Source organism: Myxine glutinosa, chromosome 4 (genome assembly GCF_964187855.1).
Source record: "Myxine glutinosa chromosome 4, kmMyxGlut1.1, whole genome shotgun sequence".
Taxonomy (NCBI): domain Eukaryota; kingdom Metazoa; phylum Chordata; class Myxini; order Myxiniformes; family Myxinidae; genus Myxine; species Myxine glutinosa.
Genome location: NC_136264.1, coordinates 136,986,404 through 137,008,957, shown reverse-complemented (window position 1 = coordinate 137,008,957; position 22,554 = coordinate 136,986,404). Strand labels below are relative to the sequence as shown.

At 50.4% G+C, this 22,554-nt stretch overlaps 2 protein-coding genes across 2 annotated transcripts in view; one reads left to right on the top strand and one right to left on the bottom strand.

Annotated features, from left to right (window-relative positions):
• Positions 1–22,554, top strand: part of GNB1L (G protein subunit beta 1 like) — a 567,228-nt gene that overhangs the window by 249,585 nt on the left and 295,089 nt on the right. The gene's annotated exons all lie outside the window — the stretch shown is intronic.
• Positions 1–22,554, bottom strand: part of LOC137425959 (interleukin-1 receptor accessory protein-like 1-A) — a 132,794-nt gene that overhangs the window by 71,096 nt on the left and 39,144 nt on the right. The window contains exons 5-8 of the mRNA XM_078776498.1: positions 22,179–22,332; positions 10,926–10,994; positions 10,337–10,472; positions 5,447–5,592 (exon numbers count right to left, since the gene is read on the bottom strand). Coding sequence (XP_078632624.1) covers positions 5,447–5,592; positions 10,337–10,472; positions 10,926–10,994; positions 22,179–22,332 — 505 coding nt within the window. The remainder of the gene's footprint in view (positions 1–5,446; positions 5,593–10,336; positions 10,473–10,925; positions 10,995–22,178; positions 22,333–22,554) is intronic.

Sequence of the window (22,554 nt, the reverse complement as noted above, 5' to 3'; positions counted from 1 at the left end):
GAAAATCGTCGATAAATTAACCGATATCTCTTATGAGTTTGGCATATGCTTGACAAACCATTAATAATCAGATTGCTCACCCTCTCACTCATAAAAGCAAACAGGCATTCCCATATCGACACAATGGAATATTTAACACCTTCACCCCTATCATGCTAACACCGATTTCATATGAATCGCGATCAAAAGAGCTCCATCATAGTCGCCTGTCCAACTCACACTCCTGTGTGATATGGAGATATGTGGAAACTCCATGAAATTTCAAGTCTCAAGTTACCATGAGACCTGAAAACAATAATCTTCTTCCTGATATATATATATATACACACACATTTATAATTAGAAGTAAATAATGACGTGTGGTGCTGTGCACACACGACTCGATTGCCAGAGAGGTAGGCCACAACGCGTGGATACAACAAGAGTCTTTATTAAGAGGTCGCACTTCAGCACTGGGCGGGCTCGAGCTTAGAGCCCGCATATATGTCCCGAGGCCACGCCTTGCCCCCCGGCGTGGCCGATCGGTCGAAAGGCGGGGCATGCATTTCAGTTCCCCGCCTGGACGCTCGCACCACCCACTGGTGCACGGAATTATTGTCCCTTGTGCCCGCCACACGCGCCCCCCCCAGAATTCCCGCGCACCTGAAGGGTGAGCTTGCGGGGAAGCCGGATGACCCGGCCGACACGCCCCCTGGCGATGCGTGCAGGGCTGGGGGGTAGCGGGACGGCGGGGCTGGGAGTCTGACCGCTGGGGGGCGGCCTCGACGCGGTGGCAGAGCTGCTTGCGGGGGGTGGTCCAGATCGAGGTGGGCCGGCTTGAGGCGGTCCACGGAGATACGATCCGGGGCACCGCCGATGTCGACGGTGAAATATTTGTCCCCGGTCTCCAGCACGCGGAAGGGCCCGTCGTACGGGGGTCATAGCGGTGCCCGGTGGGCGTCGTGCCGGACGAAGACGTACTCCGCCGTGCGAAGCTCCGGGGCGACGTGGGAGGACGGGCAACCGTGGTGTGCCGTCGGCACCGGGGCGAACCTCCGGGCGGTCTCCTGCAGGGTGGAGCGCTGTTGCGCCGTGGACCAAGGAACCGTGGAGTTGGGGATAAATTCGCCCGGTACCCGCAGTGGGTGCCCGAAGACAAGCTCCGCCGAGGACGCACGCAGGTCATCCTTGGGCGCCGTCCTGAGGCCCAGCAGGACCCAGGGGAGCCTGTCGGCCCAGCTGCCATCGCGGAAGCTGGCCCGGAGCGTGGCCTTCATCGAGCGATGAAAGCGCTCGCACAGGCCATTGGCCTGGGGGTGGTAGGCCGTGGTGCGGTGTAGTTTGACGCCGAGCCCTTGCGCCACCGTGCCCCAGAGCTCCAAGGTGAACTGGGGGCCGCGGTCGGACGAGATGTCCGAGGGGGCACCGAACCGGGCAACCCAAGTGGCGATGAAGGCTTGCGCCACATCAGCCGCAGACGTCGCCGCCAATGGCACGGCCTCCGGCCACCGTGTGGTACGGTCCACCATGGTGAAGAGGTGGGTGAACCCCCGCGAGGGGGGCAGAGGTCCCACCAAGTCGACATGGACGTGGTCGAACCGAGGCACGGGCACCGTAAACGGGGCAACGGGGCCTGGGTGTGGCGGTGGACCTTTCCGCGCTAGCACGCGAGGTGCGTCCTGGCCCAGTCGCGGACCTCCTTCCTGAGGCCATGCCAGACGAACTTCGCCGCGACGAGCTTCTGGGAGGCCTTCGTGCCCGGGTGGGACAGGCCGTGGATGGCGTCGAAAACCGGGCGCTGCCAGCCAGCGGGCACGATGGGGCGAGGCCGGCCGAGGGAGACGTCGCACAGGAGGGCCGCGCCCGCGACGTCGAACGGCACCTCGGTGACGCGGAGGCCCGTGATGGCGGGCCGCAAGGCCTGGACGCCGGGGTCGGCAGTCTGGTCCTCCGCCATCCGGGCATTGTCGATCCCGAGGTGGACCGCGTGCGCGACGGACCGGGAAAGGCAATCCGCCACCGGGTTGTCTTTACCCGCGACGTGACGGATGTCCGTCGTGTACTCGGACACGGCAGAGAGGTGACGCTGCTGCCGTGCCGACAATGGCTCGGCGACCTTGGCCATCGCGAACACAAGGGGCTTGTGGTCGACGAAAGCCGTGAACGGGTGGGCCTCGAGCAGATGGCGGAAGTGTCGGACCGCCAGGTGGAGCCCGAGCAGCTCGCGGTCGAAGGTGCTGTGGCGGCGTTCGTGCGGGCGAAGCTGCCGGCTAAAAAACGTCACCGGCTGCCAAGCACCACGCACCCACTGCTCGTGCACCGTGCCCACTGCGTAGTCCGACGCGTCGGTGGTGAGGGCGATCGGTGCATCGGGCGCTGGGTGCGCCAGCATGGTGGCGTTGGCTAGGGCCAGCTTTGCGCCCGCAAATGCCGTGGCCATCGGCTCTGACCAGGCGATGTCACCTTTGCCCGGCTTGCCCCGGAGGGCCTCGTGCAGGGGGCGGAGGAGCTGGGCGACGTGGGGCACGAAGCTGTGGTAAAAATTTGCCATGCCCAGGAACTCCTGGAGCCCCTTGATCGTGCGGGGGCACGGGAAATCCCTGACCGCCTCCACCTTGGCCGGTAAAAGGACGGCCCCGTGCCTGGTGATGCGGTGCCCCAAGAAGTCAATGGCGGCGATGCCGAAACGGCACTTTGCGGGGTTGATGATCAGGCCATGCTGGCCCAGGCGTTCGAAAAGCATGCGGAGGTGGAGCAGGTGCTCCTCCCGGGACGCGCTCGTGACTAGGATGTCATCCAGGTAGACAAAGATGAAAGGTAAGTCACGCAAGACGCTGTCCATGAGCCGTTGGAACGCCTGGGCCGCATTCTTCAACCCAAAAGGCATTTGCAGGAACTCAAAGAGGCCGAAAGGGGTGATGACGGCCGTCTTTGGGACATCGTCCGGTTGTACGGGGACCTGGTGGTAGCCCCGGATGAGGTCCACCTTGGAGAACACGGTCGTGTTTGCCAACCGGGCGGAAAAGTCCTGGATATGCGGGACCGGGTAGCGGTCGGGGGTGGTGGCGGCATCATTGACCCGGCAGTAGTCACCGCACGGCCGCCATCCTCCGCCGAGCTTCGGCACAATGTGCAGAGGAGAGGCCCAAGTGCTTTTGGAGCGCCGTACGATACCCAGCCGTTCCAGCGTGGCGAACTCCGCTTTCGCCACGGCGAGCTTCGTGGGGTCGAGTCGGCGTGCCCGGGCGTAGACCGGCGGCCCGACCGTGGCGATATGGTGCTCCACCCCGTGTTTGAGGGACACCGCTGAGAAGGTGGGCCACGTGAGGCCCGGGAAACTGGCGAGGAGGCGGGTAAACTCGTCCGCTGCCGGAAGCATGCAGACTAACCTCGCCGGGACGGAACCTTTCAGCATGCAGCTTGGCAAGCCGCTCGGTGAGCTGCTCAGCGAGCTGCTCAACGAGCCGCTCAGCGAACAAGCGAGCGAGCTGAAGGTTTCGGCCTGGACGAGACGTCTGCGCTTAACGTCGACCAACAGCCCATGCGCACATAGGAAGTCCGCGCCGAGCAGGGCCATTGGCACGCTGGCGGTGACGAACAACCTTTGAAAGCGCTGCCCTCCGAACCGCAGTGAGAGGCAACGCTTCCCGAATGTGCGGATGGGTGTACCGTTGGCGGCAAGCAAAGCGGGGCCCCGGCCCGCGGCTTGCTTGTCGGACGCGGAGGCAGGGAGGATGCTTACCTGCGCTCCCGTGTCGCAAAGAAAACAGCGCCCGGACAAGGTGTCCGTGATGAACAGGAGGCTGCCGGAATGGCCGACGCTCAGGGCCGCAAGTGGGCGCCGGCACGGTCGTTTCCAGACCCGTCAAAAGAACATGGCGGGCGGCACGTTTTAGCCTTGCGGCCGAACCTGGCATGGTAGTAGCACCAGGTTTGCGGCGGTGGCGGTGGCGGCGGCGGCGGTAGTGGGCGGGGTGCAGCAGCGGCCACGAGGGAAGCCGGGGGCGCTGTAGCCTCTGCACCGGGATCCACTACGGCAGCACCGTAAACCGACCGCGTGCCGCAGGCCGCGAAAAACTTGTCGGCCTCTCCGGCCAGGGTGCGGGGTTCCGTGATGTTGGAACCGGCCAACGAGAGGCGCACCTGTATCAGTAGCTGGCGTAGGAAAAGTGTGCGGAATAAGAAATCCGGGCGCTGGTCCCCAAGCAGAGACAGCATGAAATCCATCCGGACGGATGGTAGTGTGTCGCCGAGGGCAGGAAGGTCCAGGAGGCGGTCGGCACGTTCGACCTCTGAGCCCGAACGTGGCGAGGAGGAGACGTTTTAGCGCCTCGTACTTGTGGTCGCCCAGCGGGCGCCGAAGGATGGACACGACGCGGGCGGCCGTGCCGGGCCCGAGGGCGGCGACCACGTGGTAGTACCGGGTCTCGTCCGCCGTGATGCCCCGGAGTTGGAATTGAGCTTTGGCTTGCACAAACCAAAAGTCGGCTTGTGCTTCCCAAAACTCCGGGAGTTTGATTGCGACGGCGTTGGGAGCCATGGCGCGTTCGGGGGCCAGCAACGGCTGAACCAATCGGGGTCACCAGTGTGGTGCTGTGCACACATGACTCGATTGCCAGAGAGGTAGGCCACAACGCGTGGATACAACAAGAGTCTTTATTAAGAGGTCGCACTTCAGCACTGGGCGGGCTCGAGCTTAGAGCCCGCATATATGTCCCGAGGCCACGCCTTGCCCCCGGGCGTGGCCGATCGGTCGAAAGGCGGGGCATGCATTTCAGTTCCCCGCCTGGACGCTCGCGCCACCCACTGGTGCGTGGAATTATTGTCCCTTGTGCCCGCCACAGACGCATGTTTTCTTTCACAATATCGCAAGGTTTCCAGATGTGCTCGGGCAAAGACCTTTATAATGACATGGGTTTTATGGTCCCTGGTTAAGTCGTAAAATAGCAAGGAGCTGCGTAACCCCCGCAATAAAAGCCCTGATTGAGAGAATGCTGCATGGTTATTTGGGTGGTGTATGGACAAGAGGCCGCTTCCTCAATGGCTGATGACTATCTTCACAAGGCCTGTGACGCTTAACGGCCCAAAATCCTTTTAACTGTCAATTTGATCATTTTGCACTGAAAGGAAAACTTATAGGGAGGGCATGGCGATTGTGAATATGACAGCTCCGTAGAGGTCTTTGGCTTCGCATATCACCAAATTGGCGGCCGTATGACTTTTGTATCAGGTTGAAATTGTGGGTGGAGTCAGGCAAGCTGTCCAACCAATGGGTGGAACAGAATGTTACACACACATGGATGGACTGACGAACAAGCGTATTATGTAGATGCTTGGATAATAAAATTGGGCTTGAGAAACAGAGTAACAATATTTTTTTTCTACTATCATGTCACAACCAGAGGTAACAAGAAAGCAAGATAAAAGCATTGGGCATACTGTCACCAACAAAGTTTGAATGACTTACCTTCATAGAGTGACAAGGACCCATAAGTGAAGCCACGTCCATTAAGCGCAATACAAGTGAAGTTCACACCGAGATGTATCATCTCCACTCTAATGATATCGAGTCCGTGTTCCACGGTTTCATATACTGCCGTTTCGTTCACGATTCTGCGACAATGACACAAACCTGATTTTCACTTGAGCGTAACATACAGTTGGGGTGTAAAAGCAGGAACAATTGTTTTGCAATACAAGAATATCAAGGTAGATCTTATATACAAGTTAAAGCTTGTGTAATAGCATTTTACTCCCTCAACATCACAGCAAAATAAGGTTCAATTGTAGAAGATAAACTTGCTTGGACCAAGCAAAATACTTGTGTTCCAGTCAGAAATAAGTTGATGAATTGGTTTCATTAACTTTCTGAAAAAGTTTTAAGAATTTTTTTCATTCTTCCTCTTCTTTGGGGCTGTACACAAAATATATGACTTTTTTGGGCAGTTTTTTTGACATTCACCCTAACTTCCTGAGACAATGGGTGATGCTTTCTTTGCCTGATGCCCACCAAAAAAAATCCATTACCCTGTGAATGAGAGAAATGTTGCTAGTTTACAATTTCGATCAAATTCAATTCTGCATGTTTTTATCAGATTTAACTGAAAGTCCAATCAGTGAGATATTGTTGCCCTTCAGCTCCCTCCAAATTTTACAAGCTTCTATTTGAACTTCCTGCTTTTTCCTTTTCCGAAATGCTAGTCAGGTTCACTATGTCAATAAATTATATTTCGTTCAAAATCATGGTAGATTAGCAAACCTATACATTTTTGGAAAGGTTATAGCATAAGGAAACTAAAAATCAATGTTTACATTTGGAGAGATACCTGTATGGCGGCCATTTTGGATTTTCAAAATGGCCGCCATAAAAATACATATTTTGCTCTATTTCTGCCTCTAATTACCCTAAAAACTTTTAAAAATATACTAAGCCTATGTTTTCAGGTACAAGGAATCCATTGGTGACATAATCAGACTTCTGACTGTAACAGTTCTTTCTTTTTCCAGGAAATATGCATCCAGGGAGCAGCCATTGATACAAAAAAAATTCCGTTAATATATTTATTTTACATATTAACTATCTTGGTGGAGGTGTTTATGGTGGTTGTTCTTCTTGCGTATTTTCAGTGCATAACTCATCATGAGTGAAGATCCTGATGGAAGCAAGTTGTCTTTGGGCACGTCCAAGGAGTCTGTAGACTGGAAACTGTGCATCATTTGCCAAGAGAAAAACACTAACAAAGGGACAGATGTTCTAAATCCCAGACAGAATCCTACCAGAAGTTACTGGACATAGTGGCCGACAGAGCCAGCCTACAGGATGGAGAATATGTTGCTATCCAAAGACGTCTCCAGGACTGCACAAAACAAACGATGCTCGAAGCGAAAACAACGTGGCATCGAAGCTGCTATTCTGACGCCACTAATCAGATATCCTTGCAGCGTGCCAGGGAACGCTTTGAACATTCCATGTCCACAGGAAGGTATGCTGTCAAAAAACGTAGCCATAAGAGAACAAGCTCAGAAATGGAAGCAAACACACCAACCACATCAACGACATAAACACGATCTGCAACAGAACCTTTGTCGAAAGATCAATGTTTCTTCTGTCAAGTGGATGACGGCCAGCGTCTCTTCACTGTCCGAACCGGAAACTCTGGGAATGCACTTAGGCAAGCGATACAAATTACCCAAGACCCGGTGCTGATGACAAGGTTAAACAATGCAATCTCACCAAGTGATGCCCATGCAATCGATGTGAGATACCACAAGCTGTGCTGGATGAATCATGTGTTTCGTGTCCTCAGGGATGATGTCAGAAACCAAGCCAGGCCCACGACGGCAGACCTACCAATGCAGATGCCATGCTTGATTGAGTTGATCAATATTGTAGACATTCAAACTCAAAAAAAAGCGTATCTTCCCATGGATGCCATTGAGACAACATACATCTCGATGCTGGAAGGTAGTGATGAGGCAGAGAAGCACACACCGACGTTGACCCGACAATGGCTGAAGGACAAGATGCTCTCAGAGTTGCCAAGTGTAACGTCTGTGAGACAGAAAGACAGACGGAAGCCTTCTGTTCTTTTTTGCCCTGAAGCCTGCGAGGAAGATATGGTCCACACGTCTATGATGCAAGACCATGCAAGTGAAATGGATAACGCAAAGATGCTCTACAAAACAGCTAAGCTAATACGCAGACGCATTACAGACTTCACCGAGGAGAAGAAGCAGATCGATACAGTCACAGTAGCAAGCACAAAAGAAGATGTTCCAACTGAGTTGTACAGCCTGATACGATGGATTTTGGTAGGACCCGAAGAAGAGCTACAGACAGAGATGAGGAGCAGGACAGTCGACCGATCAGCACTGACCATAAGTCAGAACATAATGTATGCTTTCAAGACCCGAAGGCAGGTGCAACACAAACCCAAGCAAGCACTGGACACATTCCGGACACAGTGTGTACCAGAAAATCCACAGGTTCTAGGGTTGGCACTTAGTGTTCACCATGACACCAGAAACAAGAAGTTGGTGCACCTCCTCCACGCACAGAACTATTGTGTACCTTATGGCCGTGCCCTGCTCCTGGAAACATCAATTGCCAATGCTGTTGTAGAAAATACAAGAGAGTTCAATGGCCTGTATGTACCACCGTTCCTCGAGAAAGGGTCGTTTGTGTTCTTTGCTATTGACAACACTGACTTTGCAGAGGACACAGCTGATGGGAAAGGAACCACACATGGGACAATCACTGCTGTGTATCAAAAGGCAAATGCTACTGGAGAAACCATCGCACCCAGCCTGGAACTTGGTGAGGCAAAGAACCGATAGGTTCTTCCGTATCATGTTCCCATCAAGCCATGCAGCAAACCAAAGCCTGGGCCAGACAGGAGAGTGAACGAGTTTGAGGTCGACAACACAGGACACAGGTGTTCCTGCATCATATGAACTGACCACCCTAGGTTGGGTCATAGCTTCTGCTCTTTCTAGAGCAAAGGAGAATGGAGAACCGAGCCAAATCCCAGGTTGGGCAGGATTAAAATCACTAGTGTCAGTTGGCCAATCTCTGACCCAAGTTGGTGCACTACCACTGCTGCCAGAAGTTGCACACGAGTGGTCTACGATGCTGACTGTGATCCTGCAAGCGTCCGAATTGAAGACGTTGGTCGTTGGTGAAGAATTCCCAACAGTGATTACATTCGACATGGCCTTGTACGAGAAGGCAGTGCAGTTGCTGGATGCAAGACTTGATCTGAAAGGAGCAGTTGTCCCCAGACTGGGTGAGTTACATTGACTGCCTGTGTAGGCATTGACTACAGGCATTGACTGCCTGTGTAGATGTGAAGTTATACTGACTGCATGTGTATATATGATTTTGCTGACTGCCTGTGTATGTTTGGTGATATGAATTATTGTGACACATTTTGATGTTATTAACTGCCTGTACAAAATGATAACATGTATTTGATTATGCAACTTATCGCGAATATAAAGACAGTATTTTGCAATTCAAAACCTTTGATTCGTGTCTTACCATTCCCCATAGCACTAATTTGATACTTTCATTGGATTCCTTGTCCCTGAAAATATAGGTTTAGTATATTTTAAAAAGTTTTTAGGGTAATTAGAGGCAGAAATAGAACAAAATATGTATTTTACAGTGGCCATTTGGAAAATCCAAAATGGCCGCCATACAGGTATCTCTCCAAATGTAAACATTGATTTTTAGTTTCCTTATGCTATAACCTTTCTAAAAATGTATAGGTTTGCTAATCTACCATGATTTTGAACGAAATATAATTTATTGACATAGTGAACCTGACTATGCCTGCTCGTAGTGTAGCGGTTCCCGCTGAATGTACACAATCGCCTTGCACCTGCCAGGACGCGGCCAGGGCGCGATCGCCACGCCGGGCTCGTCCGGACGGGCCCAGACGCGCCTCTCCTGGGCATGCCCGGACTCGCTGTTCCCGGGCACGCCCGAACCTCCCGGGCACGCCCGGTCTCGTCTTTCCCGGGCATGCCCGCTCTTGCCTTTCCAGGGCTCGCCCAGAGCGCCCGGGCACGCCCAGCCTCGACTTGCCAGGCCGCGTCCAGGACGCCCGGGCATGTCCAGACTCGCCTTTCCAGGGCTCGCCCAGAGCGTCCGGGCATGCCCGCTCTCGCCTTTCCAGGGCTCGCCCAGAGCGCTCGGGCACGCCCAGCCTCGACTTGCCAGGCCGCGTCCAGGACGCCCGGGCATGTCCAGACTCGCCTTTCCAGGACTCGCCCAGAGCGCTCGGGCACGCCCAGCCTCGACTTGCCAGGCCACGTCCAGGACACCCGGGCATGCCCGGTCTCGGTTTTCCCGGGCAAACGCCCCGGCATAAATGTGTATATATATTGCTGCCCGATAAACGGGCTTGTGAGAATACCTGAGCTATTTTGTTTCAATAAAGCAACTCGGACGAATTCCGTCTTTGGTCGCGTCAATTCTTTCGACTCGCGTTGGAGCGCAGCTCCTTGAGTAGCTTCAAATTAATTATTTAAGCAGCAACTCTGCCGTTTTTGGATGAGTTAAACCGAAAGCGAGGCCGTTCTGCATTGACCTGTCCTCCCGTGATGAAGGGAAATCCAAGATGGCTGTGCCAATGAAGGTGGTGTCACGTGACTGCGGTTCCGACACCCTCCCCTCCACTGAGACACTGCGATGCTCCTGGGAACATCACATATTTTGTGTACAGCCCCTTTCTAAGTTTTATGAACAGGATGCAGCTCATATGTTTTGACAAAAAAAATGTTATTTCTGGGAGCTGAAATTCATGGCCTGACATCAACATATAGTAGTGAAGAACTAGATAGAGGTACCCACGTGATTTCACTGTCCTCTGTAATCCCCGGAATGTGAGAATCAGTTGAAAATTTCCCGTCAACGAGCCACCAGACTAGAGGTTTCAACGGGCCAGCAAGTGTGTATCGGGCCTGACATCCCAGGCGCAGCTGTTTACCTGGCGTGCCAGTTTAAGATAAAATCAGGCTTTGTATCTCAATAACCCAAAAGTAACCGCTTTGCACCATCCACTTGTCATCAATTCTCTCTCTTAACAATTCTCTCCACACACCAACCTATCTGTTATCCACAAACAGATCTGGAAAGGTAACCAGAAAAATTACGATTATTAAAGGAAGGAAAAACCTCTGACTACTCAGAGATTGCATGAAGTTTCCGGAATAGCACATGGCCGAAGGTTTATCATTCCTCACACCTCTCCATGGCCTAGCCTGATATATATCACTGTTTTGTTCCATTAGTAGTAATGATCATTATCATCATGTACTGTGTTATCTAATAAATACCATTTTGAATTGAATAATAGTAATTTGAATAATAGTAATTCCATTCAAACTGTGCAAAATGAATAAGCATCGACTACAGCTGAATGCATTTGGTGAATACATACCGAGAACTACAGCACGAGTGGCATTGCCCTGTGGGTAGATCATAACGGGCAGGTTGACTATCACTCGGTCTGTGGAACAAACGTCTCACCCAAGTCAACAAAGCATGTAACAAATGGTTCATTTAATTAATTGGAAACCTGCAGGAGAGAATCCGGTATCGTGTTTGCCTCCAGCTCTCGAGTTTGATTTCCATTCTCGGTTGAAAAAGAACCACCCTGGAGTGTGCTTTGCTTCATAAAGGATTTCAATGCCAGCTGTCCCACTCCCGTCCCCTCCCCTCTCTCTCCTCCCTCCCTCTCCCATTCTCCTATCCTCTGCTCTCCCCTCCATCCCCTTCCCACACTTCCTCCCTCTGCCTCTCCCCTCCCTCCCCTTCATGCACTTCTCCTTCACCCTTCCTCTCTCTCCATCTCCCGCCCCTCTCTGTCTCTCCCCACCCCTATCTGTCTGTCTGTCTGTCTTTTTGTCTCTTTCTCTTTCTCTTTCTCTTTCTCTTTCTCTTTCTCTTTCTCTTTCTCTTTCTCTCTCTCTCTCTCTCTCTCTCTCTCTCTCTCTCTCTCTCTCTCTCTCTCCCCCTTCTTTCTCTATTTCTCTTCTCCTCTCCTCTCCTCTCCTCTCCTCTCCTCTCCTCTCCTCCCCTCTCCTCTCCTCTCTCCTCTCTCTCACCCTCTCGGTCTCCCCACCCCTTTTTCTCTCTCCCCACCCCCTCCTGTCTTTCTCTCTCCCACATCTTTGCCCTCCCTTCTCCCCTCCTTTCTCCCCTCTCTCTCCTTCCCCTCTCTCCCCTTCCACTCCCCTCCTCTCCTCCCCCCCCCCCTCCTATCCCTTCCCTCCTCCCTTCCCTGCACGTCTGACCCCCCCCCCCCACCCCCTGGTCCTCTCTTCCCTCCCCTCTGTCCTCACATTTCCGTCACAAAGTGACTGCGCAACGCCGGGTACCTTATCCAGTGCTTAATAAAGGATTTCATTGCCAGGTGTCCCTTCCGATACTTGTGGAGGTGCAATATCCAATGGTACCTTTAACCAGGTGAGCTAAAAATGAGTATATCATTTACACCCAGAGTCCTAACTTAAGGAATTACAATTCTCTTTCATTAAAGGGCACGATAAAGTTATGCTTCTTTTCACCGATTCCTTTCAACGATGGACATTGAAGTCAATGATTCTATTTGGACTTCAACATAATGGATGAGAAATTACACATTTTATGTCATGTTTCATAACCTGAAGCAATGTGAGAGATATTCACAAGATGTCAATCAACTCCTTTGTAAAAATGCTTTTGGAATGAGGAAACCTGAATATGGTTTGGGAAAAATGTCCAATGGAATGCTTTGGTGTGTACATATCGAAGGACTGCCTTCTCCCCATTGGTTGGACAGCCCAACCGGCTCCGCCCACAATAAAATCATGCAGCCGCCATTTTGTGAAGCAGCATCAGTCACAGGCCGAAGGCCTTGGATGCCAGTCTATGGCCCAGCGCATTTGGAATTATCCCAGGTATATAAAACTACGATGTATTATTATACATGATGCACATAGGCAGTACGCATGTATTTGTATCATGTATGTACACCAGGTTATTTTAAAATATCTTTGGTACTGATCGCAGCAACGATCTGTGGCATTTTCCACCAAAACAAGCATTCTGAGTATTGCGCTGCAATACATGTCCCCTACCAAAGTTCAAAGTACCATAACTTTGTCAAAAATGATCGAATATGCAAATTTATGCACGGTTGATGCTGGTTTTTTAACTTGATTTGAGGTGTGCTGAGACACATGTGTGTCACGCCTCGCCTCGTTGATAAGCCCACAAGGTCGCTCCGTGGAGCGGCCTGCACGTATTGCACTGTGTGAATTATATAATTACCAACTCACGGTCTGAGGTACGAGCGATTCAAGAGATATCCATTTTCTAAATATTTTCGTTTAATTAACGATATCTGCCAAACCACGTGCCCTATCGCAAATTCCAAAAGGACATTTTCGTAGACTGACATGCTGAACAGATCTGTGAAGTTTCCCCTCGATTGGATCAAAAATGAGGGAGGAGCTCGGTTTTAAAAGTTCATGCTTAAAAACGTCATAACTCTGAAACCATGTGACACATGACGTCATGCTCGCTGACTTTTTTGTTCGTCATGGGTATGCGATTCTGCCTGCAAAGTTTGGCCTCGATCTGTTCAGCCGTTGTAGAGAAAAAGGGGTTTTAGTGTTTTCACGAAAAACAATATGGCGGCCAAACCACGTGACCTGTGACGTCATAATTACCATTAAAATATTCTACAGACCGAGTTCCTCCTATGGTGAAAATTTGATCTCAATCGGTCCTATTATTGCAGAGAAAATCTTTTTTAAACGAAATTCAAACTTAAAATGGCACGGAGTTAAGGATCATCAGAATTATCAGAATTCCCAAAGTTCGAAGTGCCATAACTTTGTTAAAAATGATCGAAACGTCGTGAAGTTCGAACTTGATCTGTAGCTATCATGAGGAAACCATGTACCAAGTTTGAAATTATTAGCATTTAGAGTTCAGAAAAAAAGTCCGGAAAACTGTTCTTTGCGTGACGGACTGACAGACGGAGGGACGGAGTGCAAACCTATAGTCCCCTCCGGTGTCCACCGGTTGGGGACTAATAAAGGGATGGGCAAATTGTTTAATAAATTAAAGTTTTTGAACGTGATTTTGGTTTTAGCCTGAGATGTCAATGCTGAATAGTGTGAAAATACAGAAGGGTAAGCAATTCTTGCAAGTAATTCAAATAAAGGGATGAGCAATTTTCCCGTTTTTAATTTTTTTTATTTATTATTTTAAGCTCACCTTAATGACAAAAAACATAAACGGACACATAAAACATATAATAAAGGGAGCGGGAGACAAGATGGGGAGAGAGAGGGAAGCACACAAGAACAACAGTAGAGAACAGGGACATCGGGATAATCTGCTTGGGGGGAGGGCGCATGGGAAGGGAGGGGGGGGGGGAGTGGGAGAGGTAAAAACACATGGACACTGCAAGGACTTCCAGGAAAGAAGTTGGTATTTCAGAAAAGTGGATCTCGGATGAATTAACGGGGGTAGAAAATATCAAGGTTTTGGATGGGGATGGTGGTAAACAGCTGTTTTAAAGACCTGGAGAAAGGAGTGGGATTGAAGAAAGTGAGGGAGTTTGTTCCAGAGGCGGGAGGAAAGAGGAATGAAAGAGTGAAGGTGAGCAGAGAGTCTTTATTTTGGCAGTTTAACCATAAGAGGGTTGCTGGCAGATCTTGTGTGACCTGAAGGAATATTTGGGGGACAGAGCACAGAGAGCTGGGGGAGCAAGGCCGGAGAGGAGTCGGTAGAAGACGGAAAGACCACCAACCTGCCTGCGGTGTGAGTGAAAGGCCCTCGGAGTTAGCTTCATCGCAGGAGATTCCAATGATTCTGAAAGCTTTGGTTTCAACAGCGTGAAGACGAGCTAGGTGTGAGGCAGGAGCACCAGCCCAGAGGGGAGAGCAGTATTCCATTGAGCTGCGGATGAAAGCCTTGTATGTGGTGAGGAGCTCAGGTGTGCTAAGGAAGGAGTTCGCATGACGGAGGATGCCCAGTCGGCGACTGGCTTTGGAGGCCAGCTTGGAAATGTGTTTTTCCCAGGAAAGATCATGGCAGATAGTGAGACCCAAGAGATTGAGTGACAGAACTTCTTGGAGAGGATTGTTGAGAAAGTGGATGGGAGGGTTGTCCAGTCGGTCTTTTCAGGGAGACATAGTAAGAGTGTGAGATTTGTCAAGATTGAAAGACATGTTCCACTTGTTTGACCAGTCTGTGATTTTGTCCAGGTCTGCAGAGAGTAAGGAAGCTGCAAACTGCCGATCTGAGGGATGGGGTATGGAGCGGCAGAGTGGATTGTAATTGTTATTGTAATTGTAGTTGTTGTTTTGAAGATCGCTTCTGTTGAGATAATGTGTGTGACAAGTAGCCTGGTGTTGGCTTCAAAGTTGAAGTGGCTGGCTTAACATCTTCGGGTCTTGCATTTGAGCCCTGCCGTGCTGTTAAATAACACCAGTTGGGTTGACCTGGCCTGTCATCCTTTCGAGGTCGGCAAAATGAGTACCAGCTTACTGTAAGCAGGGAGCACTGCATCAGCGGCGCAGCAATGATGCAAACAGCAGCCACAGGCTGCATATGAAATAATAATAAGTCAGGAGACGACGATGGTTCACGAGCGAGCGGTATTCAATGACAAAGGTCAAAACCGACATTGAAAATATATAAATAGGAATGTTTTATCTGTTATGAGACTAGTTAGCTACACAATACCGAAAATTTGGTTCGATTCCGACAACTTTGAAAATTTGACCTTTGTGACCTTGAAATGTCAAAACGAAGGTTACTGACCTTGCAATGAGATAGAAAAAAAATTATGTATAATCAGTTATGAGGTTAGTTAGCTACACAATACCGAAAATACGGTTCGATTCCGACAACTTTGAAAATTTGACCTTTGTGACCTTGAAATGTCAAAACGAAGGTTACTGACCTTGCAATGAGATAGAAAATTATGTATAATCAGTTATGAGGTTAGCTACACAATACCGAAAATTTGGTTCGATTCCGACAACTTTGAAAATTTGACCTTTGTGACCTTCAAAGGTCAAAGGTCGAAGATTCTGACATTTGTTGGAAAACTTGTATTTCATGATGTATGTGATAATATAAAAACATGTACGACATTTCACCCTATCAGGAAGTGAACAATGTAATAAAACCATCAAAAATCGACTTTCTAAATTTCGTGACCTTGTGACCTTGACCTTGGGGCGAAAATGAAAAATCGAGCTCCGTGGGGCTAGACACATGACATTGGCCTAACCAAATACCGAAACCCATGTCAGATTCCCCCAACTCCCTCGGAGAAGATGTAGCTTGAAATTGATTACCCCCTAAAAAAACATCCTTTTCGGGCGTGGCTCCGCCCACAATGGGCGCAATACGCCCACTCTAGGCAGGACACAACTAGATCATGATATCAACCTCCCACCCAAGTTTCATCAAGATCGGATAATATCATCGGGTAGTTATGCTGCGGACAGTCAGACAGACAGACAGACAAACACGCACCCATGACGAATATAGTGGTCACTCTGTTTGATAACTCGTGAACCAATAGTGTGTGTCATGAGCTGCTATCTCAACACTTAGATGAGTTTCAGGAGATGGAACAGAGACCGACCAGGTCGCAAAATATCCACCTGTGTCGTTGGTTGTTATCTCCATACTCGGGTTGTCTGTGTATTTATCTATTTATCCATTTCGCCTATGTGTGTATATTTGGGATGGGGGAGTGTTCAGGACCTTCAATGGGAGGTGGGGGAGGTTGTGTTGGGGGTGAAGGGGTTGAGGTGTTGTGGTGGGGTTGTGGTGTTGTGGTGGGGATGGAGGGGTTGAGTAGTTGTGATGTGCAGAGGGAGGGGTGGGGAGTGGATTTGAAGGGTTGGAGTGTGGAGGGCAGGAGTGGGTTTGAAGCCTCTGGGTTGGGAGGGGGAGGTTGAGGACTTGGGAGTGGGGCTTGATGACTTGGGTGTGGAAGTAGGGCTGGATGACTTTGGGTTGTGGACTTGGGGTTGGAATTGGGGGACGATGTTGAGGGTTCGAATAAGAAAGGGGTTGCCACCTCAAAGTCACATTTTACATTATGCGGAGTCTCCACATGTCCCTGCCATTATTGTGTCAAAGGCCATTCCTGTAAAACTCCCCAAATATTCCACACTCCATTGGGAACTAATTCCCTCACAACAGCCTGGTGGAACCAGGTTAACTGCTGGTATATACATTTACGAGCAGAAGTACCCTGCGTTGCTGGGTGGGGGAGGGGGGGGGAGGGGAGGGGAGGGGGGGAATGGAAGGGGAGGGTAGGGGGGAAAGGGGATGGGAGGGAGGGGGGAGGGAGGGGGGTTGGGGAGGAGTTGGGGGGAATGGGGGGAGGAGGGGAAGAGTTGGAGGGGGGAGGGGAGGGGGGAAGGAGGGGGGAAGGAGGGGGGGAGGGGAGGGGGGAAGGAGGGGGGAAGGAAGGAGGGAGGGGGGAAGGGGAAGGGAGGGGGGAGGCAGGAGAGGAAGGGGAATGGCTCACGTTTCTGAGTGAATGTGGCCCACGTTTCTGAGTTAAGTGTGATGCCGATCAGGAAGAAGAAGAAGCCGTACTACCAAATGCGTACACTTCCAGAATTGTTTGATTTATTTGTATTCAAATGTCTGGTAATTGTTATTTATTTATGCGAATGTGTACTTGTATATAACTGTCATTAATTTAAAAAGGCTTCGGCACTATCGAGCGATATTTTTTTTTTTTTAACTCCAAAAAAAACGAACTTTTTTTTTTCTATTTTTTTTGGTTTGCCGAGAACACTCCCAGGCACTCACTGATGAACCTCTGAAAGTTTGATGAAGATCGGTTCAGCCATCTCTGAATACAACGCAGACACACACAGACAGCTCGCGTGTGTGTGTGTGTGTGTGTGTGTGTGTGTATGTATATATATATATATATATATATATATATATATATATATATATATATATATATATATATATATATATATATATATATATATACATATTGTCGCGATCCCGGCTGTTAAATGCTTCCAGCCCGGAATACTGACGTTAATGTCCGGGCTTCAAGTAGTCCACGGGGTGGACAAAGAGAACTCAATAAACACAACTGTGTTTTAACCGGCCTCTAGGGGTAGGCACGATGATTTATTGGCTTGATCTCAGAAACAATGGATGGTAACAGAGTGGAATACACAGCACAACGCCTGCAGGAACTGTCGGCACCAGAAGCTCCAAACACGACACAGGCAATATGACTCACAGTTCCAATCTACGATATCCGGGAATCACTCGTTCTCTTCCGGAGTTACTCACTCTTAAAATACAGAACTATAAACGATCAGCACCACTCGGCTGTCGTGAGGCTTAAACAATCCCCGTTTTTTCTATTTTCCACTCGACGCCTTCGAGCCACGTCCGTCGCACAAGATGGCGGCCGGCTCTCTCACCCTCCACCAATCGCGTGCCGAATCGCCACCCAATCGCGTGAGGCTGAAAGGAGGTCACGTGACTTGGTGGGCGGGGCACTAAGTTGGTGAGAACAAGGTTGTTTCTCACAGTCCTCCCCACCTAAGTAAAAAAACCCGTCGGATAGACGGCGTTTTGAAACCAGTATTTGTAGTAGGTGCAAATCACATGGCAATATGATGGCGGTAATCGTTAACAGGCTTATACAATGAACAAGGTTTATCCACAACACAATATTAAACACAATACACCACATTAATATCTACCCCACAAGAGTTACACTTCACACAAAGCACAATAGAGAGACAAGGGGGCCAAACTCAAGTTGGGGAAAGCGTTTACAGGAGGGAAAACGGACCGAGGAGCAAATAGCGTTTCCCGGAACTGGTTTTGGGCAAAGGTCCGACAAAATCAGCGGCAACAAACTGGAAAGGCTGACTGATCACGGGGAGGGGCTTTAGGGGTGCCTTGAAAACCTTCACTCCTTTTCCGAGTCGTTGACAAATGGGACAGCTAGCGCAATAGCGCTTGATGTCTCGCGACATGGCGGGCCATATGAACTGATTCTTGACCTTGGCTAAGGTCTTGGCAGCTCCGACATGACCCGAGGAAATATTGTCATGGGCCAATTGCATGACTGACTGACGATGCCTCCCCGGTACGACAACTCGGTGTCGAACCTTCCACGTCTGGGTGGAGGACATGTTCTTTGGGGAATACTTATGCATCAGCACACCTGCACCATTCACATAGTAGCCTGTTCGTCCCGGCTCGGAGTCGTCTCCCATTTCCCAGAGGATGGCAAGGGTGGGATCGAAGGGCTGATCCTCCACTAAACTGGTTACCGCAGACAATGCGGGAGTGACTTCCGGCCCAGAACTGAGGTCGCTAACCGCCTCGGAGGACTGATCCTCCTCCCCGGATTCGCCGACCGGCGAACACGTAGCTGGGGTCCCCGTGTTACAGGCGGGAGCGGTCCCTGAGGAGCACGGCACCTGAGGTTGGCTTGACGGGAGGCTCGGGTGGACTTCAACTGACGCAACGTCACCGTCGGGAACTGGAGTCGAGGCGCTAGGCTCCTCGGGCCAGAGTGAAGATATGTCTGACTCCGCCACTCTCTCCGCCTGTTTACTCTGGGATCTAGTGACCACCCCACAGGTCAGAGTCAATGACTCCTCCCTGGCCATGGCATCATTGCCAATCAGCAAGGAGACCCCGGGTACCGGGTAGTAGGGTACCACCGCACAGGTCATTGGACCCGTAAAAATGTCACTCCGGACCTCGAGGAGGGCAAGGGGATACCAGCCAGGAACCTGGTTAATGCCCCGAAGGATGATATACTCGCCGGTATAACGCATCTGAGAGGCCGGAACTACCCCCGCCCGGAGAACACACAGTGTCGCCCCAGTATCCCGAAGGTATTGGGCCTCAAACTTCAGCACCGAATCAGGGCCACCCACTAAGGCTGTCCCTGAATAATCCTGATACAGAGGATGAATGGAATTAGCCTCGGTGGCAGTGACCTCTGTCACCGATGCCACCGTCGTGTGCGAGGGCCCAGTTGATGACCTCCACTGACCTCCCTCCGATTTAACAGCAGGGTTGCCTCGGTAGGCCGGACTAGCTGGGTTAGAGAAGCAGCGGTCTCCACCGTGCCCCACGCGTTTGCAGAAATCGCACCAGGGCCGTGCCCTGGCCTGCAGCTCGCGACCGCCACCAGTGGAGGGCATCGGAGAACCCTTCCCCTCGATCCAGCCACCGGGCAGACGGGGGGCGGTCTCGATCGCAGAATCCTCCGTCTTACGACGCGACTGCGTGACTTGCAACATTTTGCACGCCAAAACATGTTTATCAATAAGGTTGACGCAGTCTGACAAGGAAACAGTGTCTTTGTCGACAAGAAACAACGCTAAGTCAGGCAGAAGCTGTTGATCGATACGGTAACGCACCAGGAGTTCCGCAACCGCTTGAGGTAACTCAACCTTGCTCCCCTTGAACCATCTCTGCAGCTGTTCCAACAAGACCCGCGAATGTTCCTCATAGGTTTGACTGGACTGACGAGTCCAACTGAAAAAATTACGCCTATAAATACACGCGGACACCGCATAGGCGTTCAAAATCTCGGCCTTCAATTTCCTGTATTTGTTTGCGTCCTCGGTTGCCATCCTCGCATATACCTCCCTCGCCTTCTCAGATAGATGGCTAACAAGATGGCCGACCCACAAGCTCTCATCAATGCCACCGGAAGCCAACAACTTCTCCGCCATCTCCAGATACGCTTCTGGCTTCGTGTCTCCCGTCCAGTCCGGCAAACGAACATGAACAGTTTCCGGGACGCTTGCAGCAGACACCTCTGCCCGCAGTCGTTCAGTCAACATTCGCAACTCATGCTCTCTGACGCGTTCAGCTTCCGCTGCCGCATGCACTCTCTCTGCTGCCGCATGCTCTCTCTCTGCTGCCGCATGCTCTCGGTCTTCTCGCTTAATACGCTCTGCCTCTGCCCTGTCATTCTCCCTGTTATACATGTCGAGTTGTTGAACCGGAGTCAGCCCGGTCCAGAAGGTCGAACGCATGCATTTAGTCATGATGGGATCGCTTCCTCACATATCGGGTTTAGTGACCGGGTCAAGGCTGATTGCGTCGCTCACATCGCCACCCACGTGACTGTCAACATGATCAGGTTGAACTCTCACTTCTCTGGTCGACATAGCTTGGCTACGAGTTATCATAAGACAAGGCACAAAACACTGAGTCTAAAAGGAGGCTGGATCGAAATATTTCAGCAATATCTTTCACCACATGGGACGGCAATTCACCCAGGGGAGGCAACCAATATTGGGGTGGTACACGTAATTCAAACACAACGCTCTGTTGGGGAAATACGACACGAACTACACAATATCACCAACGCACATCAAATTGCCAATGAGAAAAATGCAACGTACAAATAACTCACGTTTTTTTTTTTTTTGTCGGTTGGTTTGGAGGGATCCGGAAACTATTCACTTATCCGGTAGTGAAGTACCACACAAGATAGCGTCCTATGGTGAGAAAGTTCCTCCAAGATGGCGTCTGCTGGTGAGAAGGTTCCTCCAAGATGGCGTCTGCTGGTGAGAAGGTTCCTCCAAGATGGCGTCTGCTGGTGAGAAGGTTCCTCCAAGATGGCGTCTGCTGGTGAGAAGGTTCCTCCAAGATGGCGTCTGCTGGTGAGAAGGTTCCTCCAAGATGGCGTCTGCTGGTGAGAAGGTTCCTCCAAGATGGCGTCTGCTGGTGAGAAGGTTCCTCCAAGATGGCGTCTGCTGGTGAGGAAACGATGAGCAGATGCAGGAAGATGTCGTCCACTGCAGAATTCCCGTCTCAGTTCGAATGTCTCTTACTTGAATAATCCTTGGACGAGCAACCCATTTGTCGCGATCCCGGCTGTTAAATGCTTCCAGCCCGGAATACTGACGTTAATGTCTGGGCTTCAAGTAGTCCACGGGGTGGACAAAGAGAACTCAATAAACACAACTGTGTTTTAACCGGCCTCTAGGGGTAGGCACGATGATTTATTGGCTCGATCTCAGAAACAATGGATGGTAACAGAGTGGAATACACAGCACAACGCCTGCAGGAACTGTCGGCACCAGAAGCTCCAAACACGACACAGGCAATATGACTCACAGTTCCAATCTACGATATCCGGGAATCATTCGTTCTCTTCCGGAGTTACTCACTCTTAAAATACAGAACTATAAACGATCAGCACCACTCGGCTGTCGTGAGGCTTAAACAATCCCCGTTTTTTCTATTTTCCACTCGACGCCTTCGAGCCACGTCCGTCGCACAAGATGGCGGCCGGCTCTCTCACCCTCCACCAATCGCGTGCCGAATCGCCACCCAATCGCGTGAGGCTGAAAGGAGGTCACGTGACGTGGTGGGCGGGGCACTAAGTTGGTGAGAACAAGGTTGTTTCTCACAATATATATACATAAATCGGGATTTAAATTTAATTCAAAAATTGATCCAGACGTCTATTCTCTTTCAAACACTCAAACCGACAGAGGTAGTTATTTATCACAGCATCTGTGGAATTTTCACTCTTTTACTCAACTCCGTTTCGCTGTTATTTGGTGGAGCAAAACGTCAACTGAGCTTTATAGATATTTAGATACTACTTCGTATCGTGAGCTTTTGTATTTTGTCGTACCTCTAATAGAGAGACTCCATGTGTGGCTGAACTCGTATTTGGTATTAGAAACCCATGTGCTCACAACACACGTGTAGTTCCCAACATTCTCCTGCTGCATATTCGGAATACGAAAGATGGTCGAATTCTTGGCCTGGATCAGCTGCTTGCACTCCTTGCGAGAAGGGGTAAAGGACAAGTGCTTGGATTAGCATCGGTAACCAGAGTGATTCCTGCATGCGAATGCTTAGTTATGAAGAGAGCTTATACAGCTAAGCTTACTCCCAATGATACTATATAGAGCGGCCCTATATATTATTTAATTTTTTTAATCTCTGGGATTATATTAAATTTCGCTCACATTTTCACACCATCTTTGCCTTTTCATCTGATATGA